Below are 17409 nucleotides of genomic sequence, written 5' to 3'. Positions count from 1 at the left end.
AGATTTGTAACTATTGTTTGGACAGAATCTTTGCACATGAATTTATGGCACACATTTTAAGATGGGAGGTTTTCATGATTATCCAGATATCCCATAAGCATTATCAAAAATGTCTTCTAAAAGATAAAGTAGATAACCATAGGAGGCTGTATGGCCACAGAGATAAGAGATTGGCGAAATATGGCCACAAGACCAGCATCACTGTAATTCTAGCACAATGAGAAACTGATGAAAGCAAGGAACCTCTTCCCCTCCAAAGCTTCAAGAACAAATATGGCCCTGACCAAACCTTGATTTCAGACTCATGGCTTCTGGAACTATGGGACAATGAGCAGTTATTGATTTAGCTTGCTGGTGTTGTGGTGACTGGCCACAGTATCTTACGACTCCTACTTTTAGGAACAGACTAGGAATGAGGGCTTAAAAGTAAGGGGCAGAAAAAAGTTTATATGTCACAGAAGCCAAAGCAGGAATTTAAAAACAGATGAGCAGAGGCAATATTATCAGATGCTGGAGCTGAGAAACCAGAACTAAGGTTAGGTGGAGGTAAGTTAGACAACTGGTAACAGCTAGCTGGACAGAGACAGCTAGCTGGAACTGAGACCCTACTGTGTGTCTGATGCTACCATAGCATTTTCCAGGTACTGACTCAATCTCATAGCAACCTGTGTCTAATCCCACTTCTTGGCTGAGGAAATGAGTTTAAACAAACAAACAAAATAAAACAAAGCTATTAAGTCACTTGCTCTAGTCAAGTTTGGTAGACCTGAGCCCAGAAATTCTGATTCTAGCACCTGTATTTTAACTCCTGTTGTTCTTCCCCCTTTTCAACCCCAAAATGTATATTTCTAGAACTTCTGGCTTTGGTTCCTTTATCAAGGTAAATGATAGCTCTCAGAATGCTAACTGGAGTGAACAGAGGAATTGAAAGGCTTCAAGAAGGGACAGGACCAGCAGGTTCTCACCATGACGGTGTTTGAATGGCAGTCAAGAACCAGGAGGGCATTTTAGCATGATAGTGGCATGTGTCAGGGGGAGAAAATCAGCAGAGGATTCCAGAAGACCTCGGCTCAAAAGAGGATCAGAATTTTCTGCTTTCCTGTCTCAAGTTCTCAGGACCACTGCATGCTTAAAGCAATCAATCTTTGTATCGGTGTTCAGTTTGTTGTTTTACATGGCATAATTGAAAAGAAAAGAACTACTCTCTCTGGGTGACCTTGGATATGAAGCTTCTTGAGCCTCAGGTTTTCTATCTGTAAAATATGAATTCCACCCCCTTTGTGTGAGTGTGTGTGTGTGAAGCGTTAATGGGATAGTAGTCAATGTCTAAAAGAATGATATTCAGTTGTTACTATCATCATTTTTCTAAAGTAGTTAAGAGCCAATTAGATGACGTAATTTATGGAGTGATGATTCATTTGGAAAGACTTGACTTCACAATCTTTCCACCTTTCAGCAGTTTCAAATCTTTGCAGCACATTTGCTCTTGGATGTTTATTTGCATCTCTCTTGCACTCATGGACTCGGCCCTTGGAGAGGGAAAGATTTAATGTGTCAGTCTCTTGTTCTGTAATCCTGAAGACTCCTAATTTGTAGGAGGATTGGTATGGGTCTGTTTCAGCATTGGAGAGCCTTCCAAAATTCCACTGTGACACATTTCTCTTTCCCATAGCTACGCTCTGTTGAAACTACTCATAGAATAATTATTTTTAACATTCTCCACATGATCTACATTATTGCATTCTTAAAGCACTGAGTTCAACAGTTTCAAGTATCTTTGCCACTTATTTCCACAATGTAAATGTTCTTCTCATTTATGTCACTTTATACTTCCTTGAGGTATTATGTAATACCTTGGAGTGCCAAGCTGAGCCACAATCCTGTTCCCTTTAGCCCAGCAGTGGTCTGTAAAAAGTATCATAAGTAGAGACTGTTTTACCTGATATTTTCAGCCCGAACCTGCATACACTATCTAATGTTGACTGAAAACCTCTCTCCCATTCCTCTTTCTGCCATCTGCAAGTTTGTCTGGATTTTCCTGGTGTCTTCTGGGTCTAGAAATATTCAGGCGGCACTCTGTGAAAATGTGGAATTTGAAGGAGATGATAGAAGACAGTGGAGGGGAAAAATGATAGGTTAACCAGTATGCCAGTTATAGCCATAGAGAGAGAGAAATGGGAGTAGAAGACTCATACATGACCATGTACTTGGGCATCTCAGCAAGCTCTTCACTGACACAGGAAACCTGCCAGGCTGTCTCCCAAAGGGACAGCCAGCATTGCTGTCCTAGCTTGGTGAAACTTCAAAAACAATATACTCAAACTCACAGTCTCAAGGGTCAGTTCTCACTGAGACCCCTACCTACCAGTGCATGAGAACAAAAAGTATGTTGTCCTCATCCAATAGAGGAAGACAAGTCCTAATCCATAGACTGTTTGGCTAACACTGCCAGCACGAGGCACTTAATGCCATAGGAATGCAGTGGGACTAGCTGGCTGTTCTCTCCTGAAAACTTTTCCCTTATCAACTATTTAGCAGCCTTGAAATGTGGCTGGTTATGGAAAGACAGGATAAATATTTGCTTCTTTCCCTTTGACAGTTTTCTGAATAATAACTTTGTATTTCAGCCACCTCCAATGTTTACCAATGAATATTAAAAAAAAAAAAAACAAAAAAAAAAACAAAAAACTATGTTGGCACTGAAATTCTTGATTTGCCAGGCTGTTAAGTCACCAATTCTGGCCTCTCCTGAATCCCATGAAAAACATTCTTTGGCTGTTCCTGACACTGCAGATACCCAGCAGCAGTTTCTAAACCCCAAAGCTCCATGAAACACACACTTTTGTTCACAGGGGTTTAGAAAGAATTTTGTTAAGTTTGATATATAATTCCCATTTGTAGGATTCTTGTCATGACAACTGTGGGTCTCCCCTCAAAATGAAGTAATATTGTAAAAAATAATGTGAAAATAATGTGAAAAAAATCATAATTCTAATGTGATTGGAAAACCTTAGGAATAGTTGCTGTGTTCTCTGGAGTGCGTGCCAGGGCATAAATTTGTGTTTGAGCCATTCTCAAGCCTACCTCCTCGGTTAATGGTGCTATTTCTCATTGCAGGTTTAAGTTTATCTATTCATGGGGCTGAAAAGCGCTTGCAAATCCATCAACGGCGAAGTGTGGCAAGCCGCCCAGGCTCACGTCGTCGCCTGCCTGTGGTCAGGCATTCCTCACTCCCACCAGGCAGAAGGTCAATAAAAATGGAGGCCAGCTCTTCTGGAATCACTAATGGAAAAAACAAAGTTTTCCACGCAGGTAATGGATGGGCAAGTTCAACAGGGACTCACCTCCATCCGCAACCTCGTGCACCCGTGCACCGACATTGTGCTGCTAGTGTACTGCACTATGCCTCCAGTTAGCTTATGATTTTTAAAAGAAGTGGGAAATGGCATCAGGACCAAGAAGCAGAGGCAGCCGGGGTAGGGACGGGCTGAGTGTTACAGAGAAGCTTAAGGATACATTCCACCTATGCTGGTAAAATCTAAACAAAAACCAGAATGATAAACTCTTAACTCAGTTCAGAAAACCTTCTTGGACAATTGAAACAGGGTTAGCCGTTTTCCTGATAATTTGCTCTCAGGGAACCCAGGGAAAGTCTTTTCTTGTTGTTAGAAAATGTCTACTCTGAATGAGGGTTAGCTGGAGTGGCTTGCTTGCATCGCCCCAAGGAAGACATCGTATTAAATTTCAGGGTTTCTGTGAAGTATTTGTGATCTCCTAAATTTGTTAAACTGCTTTTACATTAAAACCTGTGATTTCAGCTGAAAGCTTTCACGTGCTTGTTTAGAAAGAGGCTCATCTGAGTATTCATTCATGTGCTCATTCAGCAGTTAGGTATCATGTTCTTACTGTATGCTAGACACTGTTCTGAAAATAGCAGTGAGCAAGACAATGTTCCGGTTGGCTGATACTATAGAAACACCGAGTTGAACGAACATTCAGAAGTCATTTAGAATAGGCTTCACCAAATTCTGACTCTTCTCTGTACTGTCCTATAGATGGTGGCCAGCCTTCAGGGAAGCCAAACTGTTGCCAAATCACATCATCCTCTCCCTCTGAACAGGTGGCTTTGCTCCTAACCTCATCAAGAAAGCCCCAGGCTGCTGAGCACAAATGACTAGGAGCCCCTTGTCTTCCTTCGGGCCCTGTTTGCAGAGGTCAAGTGTCATCCCATTGTCTTTGACAATGTGCCTGTGTCCACCAGCCTTGGCCCCTTGTCCTCTCATGAGCAGTACTCACAAGCGTACACATTCTCTTCTTCCTCTCTTTTTCCCTCAGAGGCAGCTGGCTATTCTCTTGAGTGAATGCCAAGGCTCATGTGCTCCATTTCTAACTGTCTCCACTTGACACTGTAACCTTTGTGTCCTTCTGGCACTTCTTCCTTCTTCTATTTTGTAAAGAAACTGTACCTTTGTTGCTCTGCTTTCACAGCTCCCAGCCATTCTTCAGCTAATCCCATCCGGTTCCCAGCCCTTCCTTTCTTTGTAGCTGTTCTTCGCAATCAACCTCCCTTTCTCACTGGCCCACTCTTCTGATGTTCTGGACTGCACTGGACCACAAACATTCCCCAGCCACGAATGCCCAGGCTTCCATGACAACCTGAGTCCTCATGGTCATCTCCCCTGGAGCTCTCCTGGCTTCTCAACCTTTGTAGTTTCCCCTTTTTCAGTGTGTCTTCCAGACAGAGCACCTCAGGTTGTGATCACGGGGTTCACCTTTCCTGACCGTCTCATGAGAATGATGACAATAACTCCAGTAGTGGCAGAAGTGAATTTCTGCTGTGTTTTCAAATGGATAGAGAGATTTTTTTTCCAATGTATTGGATCTGCAATAAGAGAGAATCTAGAACTAGAAAGGACTCTGAAGGTTTGGGCTAAAGAAAACAGGCAAAGCATCAACTGAAATGGGGAAGACAGCATTAGAACTAGTTAGGTTGTTTTGTTTTTGTTTTTGTTTTTTTATGGTGAAAGAAATATTTCTGGAATTTAATCTGGGAATGAAATTTAAAATTGATATTTGCTAGTATAAATGTTGAATTTAAAGGCAGCAGATAGGAATAGATGACCAAGAAAGAAATACAATTGGCCATCTAAATCAGCGAGCTTCACAATCTTGGTTTTTGGTTTGTTTGTTTTGTTTTCCTTTTTTATTATTTTAAACAATTTTAAATTTAAATACATATTGGTCATATTTTTCCCACTCCTCCAAATCCTTTCAAATTCTCCACCAAACAAAACCCAATACAACAACAGAATCCACCCAAACTAAGAAAACAAAATAAAATTATACCCAAAATGAATTTTAAAAACTCACTAAGCTGTAATCAAATAAAATCACACACACATAAACTATATTATATTTTGGCCAACTACTCATGAGCATTAAGCTGCTCTGGAATGGCTGATAAATCCATTGTTACTTCATTGGAGAAAACTGATTTTCCCACTCCCAGGAGCTCTAAAACACAGTTCAGTTCTTAACCTTTATCCTAGTGGCTAGGTATTCATTCATCCATTTTAAAAAATACATAACAAAATAAAATATGAGCAAGGGATGGTGGCAGATACCTGTAATTCTATTATTCTGGGAGGCAGAGCCAGGCAGATATCTATGAGTTCGAGGCTAGCCTGGTCTACAATGTGATTCCAGGACATCCAGGGCTATACAGAGAGAAACTCTGTCTTGGAAATAATAAATAAATAGATAGATAAATAAATAAATAAGTAAATGAAATATAAAACTTAAACCATCACATCAAAGTTGGACCAAACAAACTAACAGAAGGAAAAGGGCCCAAGAGAAGGCACAAGAATCAGAGCCCACTTGTTTGTAAACTCAGAAATCCCATAAAAAACACTAAACTGGAAGCCATACTAAAGGTATAGAAGATGAGTTGCAAAGTCCGCATGCCCTGTGAGTAATGCACCAGTCTCTGTGAGTTCATATGAGCTTTGCTCATGTTGATTTAGAAAGCCTCATTTTCTTGGTGTCCTCCTGGCTCTTATACCATTCTGCCTCCTCTTCCATGGGGTTCTCTGAGCTCAAAGGGGAGGAATTTGATAGAGACACCCTATTTAGGGTTGAATGTTCCAATTCAATGCTCCCTGCATAGCATCTGTCTGTCTATCTCTGTACTTGCTCCCATTTGCTGGAGGAGAAAGCTTCTCTGATGATGGCTGAATGAGGTACTGATCTATGAGTAGAGGAGAAGGTCATTAAAAGCCATTTTACCACTTTTTCCCTTTTTTCTTTTAAAAAGACTATCATTATTTGCTTTTACCCTAAGTCCCTGGGCTGTCTAGTCTCAGGTTCCTGGCCACACAAGCAGTATTGGGCATGGTTCCATCACATGGCGTGGGCTTTAAGTGAACTCAGGCACAGGTTGGTTGCACCCACAAGCTTTGTGCTACCATTTCCCCAGCATATCTTGCTGGTAGTACACCATTGTGGATAACAGGTTTGTGGCTGTCTTGGTGTTTATGTTTCTCTCTTGATAGTGTGCAGAGTACCTTCCTGTACCAAGGACAAGGAAACATAGAGGAGAAGGCTCTGTGTGGGCACCAGGTCAACCTCGCCATGTCTATTGAGTTGTAGGAGTTGCCTTCAGAAATGGAGCTGTCTAGGTGGATAACAGCCAATAGTCTTCGTGGCAGCCTGAGTTATTTGGGAATTCCCATGGGGCTCCTTTTGCCAACAACTCAAGTAGATATCACTCAAGTCTGGTACTGGAAACTTCATTTGCTGACAATAGATGTTACTCGGGGCTCTGTCTCCCCTATTATTTGGCAAATTCATTTAGTTCACCTTTATATATGTATATATTTTAGGAAGCTTCTACTGTATTAGGTTTGCATATTACCCCTTTAATGCCCCTTAATTTTAGCTTTGTCTTTTTGTATTTCTTCCCTTGTCACCCTTTCTCCAATCTCACCCATTTGATTCTTCCATTCTACAGTCTTGGTTTTAACCCAAACATAGGTCAAAACTATTATGTGGGTGGAAAAGCCTGTCTTGAACATGTGAGTTTTATTCTTGTCATCATTCCCCAAACAATACAGCATGACAGCTATGCACTATCATTTGTGTTGTGTTATATATTAAAAGTAACATAAATTACTTAAATCACGCAGGACAATGCATGAGTCATGTGTAAGCACTATGTGCTTTTATATATTGGATTGGGCATAGTTACAACCAGTCTGCTGTGGCAATTGTTGGATGATGTAGGTGAAAAGAGGGAAAAGAAGCTCGGGGCCTAAGAACCAGGGGGCATAAATCAGCATTTAGGGACATAAAATTAACAAAGAAGGCCAGAAAAGAACGGATGACAATAATAGAAGAAAATTATTTGAAATTAATTATCAAGAAGAGGAGAGTGGTTATCTAGGCAAAATGTTGAAAGGCAAGCAGCATGAGGACTGAGGGATTGGCTGTTGATTTTTAGGAGACATCAATGAGGATTTTGAGAAGAGCAGTTATAGTGAATTAGTGATGATGACTATCTGCAGTGGTTTTCAAAGAGAATGGGAAGATACAAATTAGATGCTGTGGAAATTGACAGCTTTTAGAGTGAAAGAAATTAAAGAACCAGGGAAGCAACTGGAGAAATGAGGCAAGAGGGAGGCTCTATCCCCAATCCCACATCTAAACAGATGCTCATCAAGAGAAGGGAGAGTTTGTATTGTAGGAACCAATGCTCATCAAGAGAAGGGAGAGTTCGTATTGTAGGAACCAGAGATAAGGGCTCTGTACAGTGGAGTCAAGGGCAGTATCTGTGATGACAGAAAACAGGCAGGAAGGGGAGCATTTGGATCTCAGCCAGAGTGATGAAGTTTCTTTCCCACCATGTCAGTTTATCTTTGCCATAAAAAAGCAAGATCATGACTGAGAATGACTGTGGAGCAGAGGAATGAGAAAGGTAATGGTCCGAACAGGGGGAGTATGCTTGCCACCACGCAATACAGGGCAGTGAGATTCGTTGCTGTGAAAGGAAGGACTATGCTGACTGTATTTTTCTTTAACCTTATTCATCTATGTGAGTAGGTAGACAGAGTCAGATGAGAGCCCTTTGACCAGGGTTATGATTTTGACAGGGCAGTAGGAGAACAGACATTTACGAGACATGAAAGGAACTGAGTCTGATGACGTTAACTTGGTAAAGAGGGAAGTAAAGATATCCAGGTAACAGCAGTGGTGAAGACCTACGAGGGTCAGAGTTTTCAGAGGGGACAGGCAAGTGTAAGAAAGAAGACACAGAATATTAAAAGAGGGTGGTCTGAGAATGGAATACAAGACAGTGATATTGTAGAGTAGGTGTATTGGTAATGGCAAGCAAGATCCATGCCAGAACATGAAATAAAGAGACTGTAATAGGTTAGATTGGAGGACAAGATTGAAAATTCACAAGGACCAGCACTCAGGAGGCTGAAGCAGGCTGATCTCTTAGTTTAAGGTCAGCCTGGTCTACAGAGCAAGTCCCAGAATGGCCAGGGCTACACAGAAAAACCCTGTTAAGAAAAAAAGAAAGAAAGAGAGCGAGAGAGAGAAAGAGAAAAAGAGAGAGTGAGAAAGAAAGAAAGAGATTCAGAGAAGAGAGAAAAAGAGAGAAAGGAGAGAGAGAAAGAAAGAGAAAAAGAAAGAAGAAAGAAAGAAACTCACAAAATCTCTGACAGTCTCACAGTATAGGAAAAACATCTGCACACATCTCTACTGTATTCAGAGGCATCTGTAAATTTAACAAATAGTGGATCAAAAATGTTTGAAAAGAAACTATATCTATACTGAGCATGTACATGTCTTCTGGTGGCCTGCCACATTAGCAACTCAGCATGACAAATTCATATTGTTTACATTGTGTTAGGTATTATAAATACTCCTAAGATAATTTCAAGCATACAAGAAGACGTTGCTGGTTTAGAAATGTAAGAAACTGAGTCTCTGCAGAGTTGGGTACAGCTAGAAAGTCTGGAACCAAACTTCCACTCTGTCAGAGGACTAATATTACATTGAAGTAGTCGAAAACTGAGAAGTTTCAGAGAGTGTGAAAAGCCAGATTTAACGCTCTGAAGAAGTAACTAAAGATGACCTGGAAAGCAGCAGGTAAAAGTGAGATGAAAGAAGATACAATATACTGACATGAGATTAAAGGACCGAGGATCTGGGGGGAAGGGAAGGAAAGAAGCATGAAGGTGTCTTTGAGACCCAAGGAAGACATGTGGTCCCCCTCTTGATCTTTTGTTTCCAGAGCTGTGGCACAGAAATGCTACCATGAAAGAGCTCAGCGGGTGGATCTCACCAACTTTTCACCATTCTTTACTTTCCATTTATTAAACTTCCAGAGGGAAACTGTAGGCCGTAGGAATATCTGGGTTTCAATTAGAGCCAGATGGACAGAGACCTCTAAGAAGAAAATGATTGATTTATTGATAATCAACAGAATTCTGCAAGGGCCAGTAGAAGGATTGAGATCTTGTGTTATTAAGTGAAATGGCTTTGTTTAACTTTCTACCCTGGAGTCCTGCTTTGAAGAGGGTCAGTGTGAGTCCTTCTCTTGAAAGTTCTTATGACCATCTGGAACAGTGGTTCTCAGCCTGTGGGTTGCCACCCCTTTGTGGATCGACCAATTTTAACACGATTCACATATCAGTTATTGTTGTATATCAGATATTTCCACTGTGACTTAGCACAGTAGCAAAATTGCAGTTACAAAGTAGCAACAAAAATAATTTTATGGTTGGGGTCACCACAACATGAGGAATTGTGTTAAGGTGTGGCAGCATTAGGAAGGTTGAGAACTGGGCTAGAAGGAAGTGCTGCCTTGGAAACGAGTTTCCAGGTCCTCTCTAGTTTAACTTTTTTGGACTTATTTCCTTTTTTTGGACTTATTTCCTTTAATATGTATCTTCTCCACTTTATTCTACTCTAACCATTTTTATTTTTAAATAAAGTTCTTCAGTTGTGCTTTAATCTGGCATCTCTTGGACCCCTGCATCAAAAGGCCCCTTACTCCAATAAATCTCTACCTTACACTTTCCTGCCTCTAAGTTATTTGCATCATTATTCCTCTAAGAAGCCTTTAAGGTCAACTGCTCAGAAGGAGGTCCTATTCTCCTGGTTCAAAAGGCTCATACCAATAAGAAGCCCCATTACGGGCCCACTTCTTTTAGGATTTATGATTCTGCTGCCAAGGACAACCCTCAATTGCTTTCTCATATTCTCCATTCCTTCTAACCTTATGGCTTATTTTTGAGTGTGTTTTAAATAAATGATTATTTGTTGTTTGTTAAATTATATTTTACCTGCCAGATACAGGTTTTCATTCTGAAGTCATATAGACTAAATCTCATTTTACTTTCATATGATCTGTCAGCTGTTTAAAAACTCATCTTGAGCTATTTTCCAACTGAAATATTTCCTAGTTTTTGCATGGCTTATTTGAAGATTGACATTAATGTTCTTTACCATCTATCCATTATACCTTTAGAAACACTCTTGTTTCATTATTGCCTCTTTGAGAAATTCAACGCCTAAAGTTGAGTAGAATATCCTGTTACAGTCCTACCCAAGCTGAGTAGAATTGGCCAATTTTCCCTTTAGTTGATAACTTGTGTTGACATTAGCATAATAATAAAGACATTTTATTAAGATAATTCTTAAAAGTATATTAAGTAGGTGTAATAGCAACTCTCAAGTTGCCCTCTTTACATATAAAAACACATCAACATATTTATTCAACATTCTATCATTGGTTCTTAAAGCCTGCATACATGGACTCTTGGAAATATAAATAAAGCTAATCCTTCAGCACCAAATGCTTTGAAATTTTTCTATTAAGCAAATTTTAACATGAAGCCCATTTAAAAATACATATTTAAAACTCAAGTTGTGGCCTGGTGGCATGTGACTAGAGTTGGGTTCTCTTTATTTTCAGTGTGCTTGCACCAATGCACCAGAGCTCTCGTTGGGAAATTACAAAGAGCTCTCCCACTGAGCTTCTTATATCTAGTGAGTCACTGACCTTAGATGCACATGCACATTTTAGTCATCTTGAGACCTATTAAGTTATCTAGCTGCTCTGCACACAGCTTGTCACTCCAGGTTCCAGAGCAGGCTCTTAAAGCCCATTCAGACTGGTCATGTGGTATTAAAAAAAAGGTCAGAAAGTTTCTATAGACCTTATGCTGTGGCCTGAACACTTTGTTTGCTTCTCCCACCTTTGAGATTACAAACATTTCAGAGTGCCTACTGTATACTGACAATTATTATTTGGGAGACACCTTCCTCAAAACTAAAACAGTGCAGAACTGTATAAAACATGGGTCTTTTCAACTCACAGTCTTGTACAAGGGAGGAGCTTTTGGGGCTCTTTGTTACTGACAACAAGAACTAGTTATTAGCCAGCCAATGAATTTAAATTTGAGAGATGTAGAGGAGAAGCCTTGGAAGAGAAATCAAGAAACAAACTATTTGACTATCTAAAGTGGGCAAGTTTTCCCATTTCCCCGTTTACCATCTTTAAACTGAGATTCTGTAAAGAAAGTCCAACTGTCTTCCACTTTGTTCGGTAGGGGGAATGGACAGGAGACCTCCTTTTCTTCAGCTTTCTGTCTGGGAGGGAAAGTGTGCTGGGTAGTTTTATGTCAACTTGACCCAAGCTGGAGTCACCTGAGAGAAGGGAACGTTGATTAAGAAAATGCCTCTGTAAAACTGGGCTGTGGGCAAGCCTGTAGGGTTTAGCAATTAGTGATTGATGGAGGAGGGCATTCTTGGGCTGGTGATCCCAGCTTCTATAAGAAAGCAGGCTGGACAAGCGAAGAGGAGCAAGGCAGTAAACAGCATCCATCTGTGCCCTCTGCATGAGCTGCCGCCTCTACGTTCCTGCCCTGTTTGAGTTTCTGCCTTTGCTTCCTTCATTGATGGATTGTAATGTGTAAGTTTTAGCCAAATAAAACCTTTCCTTTCCAACTTGCATTTGGTCATGGGGTTTCATCACAGCAATAGTAAACCTAACTGGGAGTGCAGGATGATTCCTCAGTTCCCTCTCCTACCTGTACTATTAACAGGGAGGGAAGGGCACATGCCCAAAAGGGAATAGAAGTCTTATCAGGAAGGAGAAATGTATACAGAAAATAATCACTGTGACACATGTTCTTAAGCTGCTAAGGGAGAAGTAAAACTGCATCAATTTAGGAACGGAGATAAATTAAATTATAGCAGTATTGTTACAGGGGAATGGCAAGAGGAAGGTGAAGAGGAAGATGGCCATGCAGATAGAGAAAGGAGTCTAATAACAGACTGTGCTGTATTGATTATAGATCCAAGCCTTGTTGTTAGGTTTAAAACCCAGATGTGTTACCTAATAGCTACAAAAGCTTGGCTAAATCACCTAACTTCTCTGAATGTCAGTTTTCTCATTAATAAAGCAAGGGTGTAACTGACCTTTCTCACCATGTTAGTGTTGCCAGGTTTAACATAGCCTATCCAGTTAAACGTAAAACCAGACAAACAAGTTAAACCAGACAAACAAGTACTTTTTCTTTATTTTTGATAATTTCATACGTGGATATAGCTAAATATGATCGCCCTACCAGACTTCCACCATATCTTCCCCAACTTGTCCCCTCCAGACTCGACGTCCATTTTGTTTTGTTTTGATAACCCGCTCTACCCAGTTGGTGCTGCCCATATGGGCATGGATGTGGGGTCATTCATGGCAGCATGAGGAACAGAAGGATTCTCCCTCCCCTAGCAACTACCACCTGCCAGTCGCTCCTTGGTAGGGCCTGGAACCTGTAGGTCACCCATCTCGTCTACGTCAGGGTTTTGTGTGGCCTGAGCTTTTGCAGACCTTGTGCAGGTAGCCACAGCTACTGTGAGATCATGAGTGTGGTAGCCGTGACGAGTCCAGAAGACAGCATCTGACAGCTCTCTTGCCCGTCCTTCTGTTCTTACGTTCTTTCTGCCTCATTGTCTGTAATGTTCTCTGAGCCTTGGTAGTGGCTCGGTTGCATTTATGGTAGTGGTAGTTGCATTTATGGCTGATCACTTATTATTAGTAGTATCATTATTACTATTGCTGAGTCTCTTATTCTTAGCACATTGACCAATTATGCAGCTCTTTACTGATTGCTGCTCACAACGTTCAGAAACTTTTCTCACCAAAGTAACAAGTAGCCCATGTCTATGGGTATAAGCATAAATATTTAGAAAGCAATCTGAGAGCATGGTCATTTATCAAAATAACAATAACAGGTTCTAACCCTAACACCTATGACTTCTGTAGCCATGGGCTTTTGGCCAGTAATGTAGTACCAGTAATGAAATTTCTTACTCAGGAGGCAGCCCCGAACCCAATCAGAAAGTGGTTACTTACCTCCATAATAGTCCTGGCACTATTCCCTAGCAATCAGTATTACAGCATGCAGGGTCCAGTACTGGATAAGGTCCTATTATTGAGGCCTTTTTCCCATAAAAGTATTTTTGAACATATACCTTGTGTGTAGCATAGTGTACATTTATAACAAAATCATGCTGCTTATTTGCAAGTCAAGTTTAGGTGAAGGTTCTCTGCTTTTGTACTCTATTTAACAGTCTTTTGTAGCTTTTTGTTGTTGTTGTTGTGACAATTACATAAATTAATCCATGTAAAATTCACAGCACTGGGGCTGGAGAAATGGCTCAGTGGTTAAGAGCACTGTCTGCTCCCTGCTCTTTCAGAGGTCCTGAGTTCAATTCCCAGCAACCACATGGTGGCTCACAACCATCTACACCCTCTACTGCCCTCTTACAGCACTAATATGCATAAAGTAAATAAATAAATAAAATCTTAAAAAAAATTCACAGCACAATGCCATGCACAAGTGCTCAGTGTGAATGAGAGTCTTTGGCTCTCTTATAAATTTGGAAGTCTGAAGGTGCATGTATCCTAGAATCATCTCGTGCTTAATCGCCACACTGTAAAGTGCATCCTAGTTAGGATGTGAGCAAATCAGTAAGATGAGTCCTCATCATGTACTGACAAGAGAGCCATTCTCTGCCATCTTGAATAGTTTCCTTTCCTTCTGTTTTTTTTTTAACATTTGTGTAATTAATTTCAGCTCACTTTATCCTTTAGCCACTCATAATTGCTGAGCATTATTTTTTTCTTCTCTCTGTAGGCCACTGGTCAAAGTACTACTATTAAAAGTAGTACTGGGGAAAAAAAAAAAACATACTGGGTTTGGGAGTATGAATCAAGAGGCAAGAGCAGAATGAACAAAAGCATTGATTTCAGCTCTTTGAGTTTGAAACTGTAAAGCAGAGTAGGTAGATCAAATTTTCTTAGTCTAATGATGCTTCCATGCAAAATAGAGCTACTAGCTTACCAAACTGTTTCTTCTATCCATTTCATTATGTTAGGCCATCATCTAGTGCCATTAGTCACAGACAATGTCCTTTGTTCTCCTTTTGAGTTTGTGAAATGACACTTTGGTGTTAGCAATTCATTACTTTCCCAACTGATTTCTAGCACATCTTTTATCACACTTTTTAAAACCTAAGTAGTCCTTTCCCGTTTATGCATAGGCATTTCGCGTTACATGGAGATGGTATTTGATACTGTAATGTATTGATTTCACAGGATAGAAGCTTTGGGAATTTCTTCTTTCCAGTGAGCTAGAGTGATCCCCATGCTCTGAATATACCAGTATTAAATGGACAATTTGTTAATGACACAGTTACAACTATGACTTATTAAGCAATCGATGTATCATCTACCTCAAGAACTGTTACATGCATTTAGTATCTCATTTAATTTCCATTGTATCCTTATTCTGTGGCTGTGGAAATAAAGGCACAAGGAAGGGTAACATACAGCCAAGAAATGGTAAAGGCAAGATTTCAATTCAACAGACCCAATCTGCTCATTTAAATTACTTGGTTACAACATTTCAAGAAAGTCAATTTTAGACACAAACCTGAAATAGTTCAGTTTGAGAAACCCCAGCAGGGGTTAGACAGAGCCAGTTAGATTCTGTTGAGCACCCAGCAGCCTCCTTCATGGCGCATGCATTACTGTTTATTCCCACATAAGTGCCATTGTACTTTGTAGCTTCTCCCTTTTGTTCTACTTTACACTGGACTTTTGTTTTCAATCCTGCCATTCTCTGACTGTGATATAAAAACTAACTCACATTTCCCTACATTCGATGATTACTTTCCAAATGAACAGTAAGTCCTGGTCCTAAACCAACAGTTTGAGTAAGTAACTTTTAAGGTACATTTTTATCTAGGAAGCTAAAAATAAGAAAATGGTAACTGCTTGGCTAATCTTTAGAAGGCTAATTATTGTGATACCACAACCTCATGTCGGGAAAATGTACTGTTGTTTCAAAGAGTTCTGCAAATTTTCAGCAAGCTACCACAGCAGTCCTAAAGGACAAATTTATACTTGGCTGTGATTTGGAAAATAAAATGACTTATCTAAAAGTGAAAATGTAATTAGTGATATGCCCAACTAGAACCTTATATCTTTTTAATTTTATTTTTTATTAATTATGGTTTATTCATTTTGTATCCCACCTGTAGCTCCCTCCCTCTCCCCTCCCAAACCCACCCATCCTCCCTCTCCCCCAGTCCACTGCTGGGGAGGTCTTCCTTCCTTTTCTTCTGATCCCATTCTATCAGGTCTCATCAGGAGTGGTTGCATTGTCTTCCTCTGTGTCCTGCTAAGCCTGCACCCCCTGAGGGGGAGGTGATCAAAGAGCAGGCCAATCAGAGACAGTCCCTGTTCCCATTACTACAGAACCCACTTGGACACTGAACTGCTATGGGCTACATCTGTGAACCTTACTTCTTAATTTCTTACGTGTGTGTATATGTCTTTTTTCCTATTCTGTCATCTTTAGTTTTTTTTTTTTCTAGATGAGAATGATTTGAGTGTGACATTGTGTTTTCTCATCCCTCTTTTCCTGAAAACTGACATTTCCTTGAGTCATTAAGGCTTGTTTCTGAGCCTCAGGAAATGTATTTTAACAGATCTGAAACTTGGGCAAGACTACTCAATGGATCTTTAGTGGCAAGAGAAGGCACACATGACTTTAAGCTGTATAGAAGAAAAGGTACAGGGCTACTTTGGATGTAGATTCTATTTCACTTTGCATGGAAGGGGGATATGGTGCCTTTAAAAGCAGATAGTTCTGTGGGTTGGTAATAACATTAATTATCCTTCTTTTGGATCTCTTTCTCCATAGGTGGATTTTGTAGATATATGATGTGAGTTTAAGAAATAGAGGTGTACTTAGAAACATAATCTTTGTGGGATTTTGGTAAATGTGGGCATTGGCAGCAATGCTCCTAGCTCTCATTTGTTAAGAAATAAAATTGTGTCTCTTAAATCATCACACAAAATTCTTATTTGCCTTTTCCATTTCCTTTGCCAAGAGGCACAGACATATATTTTGAACTATAGGATACATTCAGATAGAACTTTCTGAATAATCCTTGTGTGTTCAAAGTAAATGAAGAAAGACTATGAAAAGGCACCACGGAGAAGACCAAATGAGCACTCTCTTGTTGATGGAACTTGAGACGTCTTCTTTACTCAAGGCTACTTTGATGAGCTTTATTTAAGTTTGGAGAGATTTAAATGCATAAACTCAGGATCATACAACCAAAGCAAGCAGGGCTGGGACTTAAAAGCATACTCCCTTAACCAGAGTAAGCAGCCAGATGATAGAGAAGTCTTATTGTGCTTAATTAAGAGCTGAGCAGCTGGCATGCAAGGTGGCAAGTCCTGGCTCTTATGAGGCATGCTGTGTGAGTGGCAGGTTCCTCCCACTCAATCCCTTACTGAATATCAACAGTTGTCATTCATACTGGAAGAGTAAACATGTCAGCAATGCTGAGAGTCTCATACTTTCTGTTCTTCAACCTCTCCAAGTCTTGAATTTCTCACTCTGCCATTAGCTCCAGACCTCACTATTCAGGGATTATAGAACACCAAGGAGAACCCTCTTTGCCACTCACAAGAACTTCTCGATATTTGTAGCTTTTGGTATAAGGATACTTTATAACCTAGGAGATAACTAGCTTGTTCATCCTGGGAAAGATCAAAGCAGTTTTTTGAAGGTCACCCATTAGGCTGAAGCCCGCCAATGGTTAGGTGTATTTATACCCAAGAGGCCTTTCTCCTTATTAGCCAAATAGTTTCCCAGCATGTCTCAAGTCCACTTTGATTGTAAAGGTCTACTCAGTGCTAATCATTTGAGGGAACAACTTTGGCTTCATAGTGATTAATATGGGTGACCCAACTGATCATTTCTACTGATGACCTTAGGATACTACCACATTTGTAGTTATATAACGCTAATACTG

General features: G+C 40.2%; 1 protein-coding gene across 6 annotated transcripts in view; it reads left to right on the top strand.

Annotated features, from left to right (window-relative positions):
- Positions 1-17409, top strand: part of Ano4 (anoctamin 4) — a 400373-nt gene that overhangs the window by 199809 nt on the left and 183155 nt on the right. For 5 of the 6 annotated variants that reach the window (XM_060377883.1, XM_060377881.1, XM_060377882.1 and 2 more), the window contains one exon: positions 3118-3312. The exons of the other annotated variant lie outside the window; for it this stretch is intronic. In XM_060377883.1, the coding sequence (XP_060233866.1) occupies positions 3118-3312 (195 nt within the window). The remainder of the gene's footprint in view (positions 1-3117; positions 3313-17409) is intronic. 6 annotated transcript variants of the gene reach the window in all.

Source organism: Meriones unguiculatus, chromosome 2 (assembly GCF_030254825.1).
Source record: "Meriones unguiculatus strain TT.TT164.6M chromosome 2, Bangor_MerUng_6.1, whole genome shotgun sequence".
NCBI lineage: Eukaryota > Metazoa > Chordata > Mammalia > Rodentia > Muridae > Meriones > Meriones unguiculatus.
This window is presented reverse-complemented; position numbering and strand designations above follow the sequence as displayed.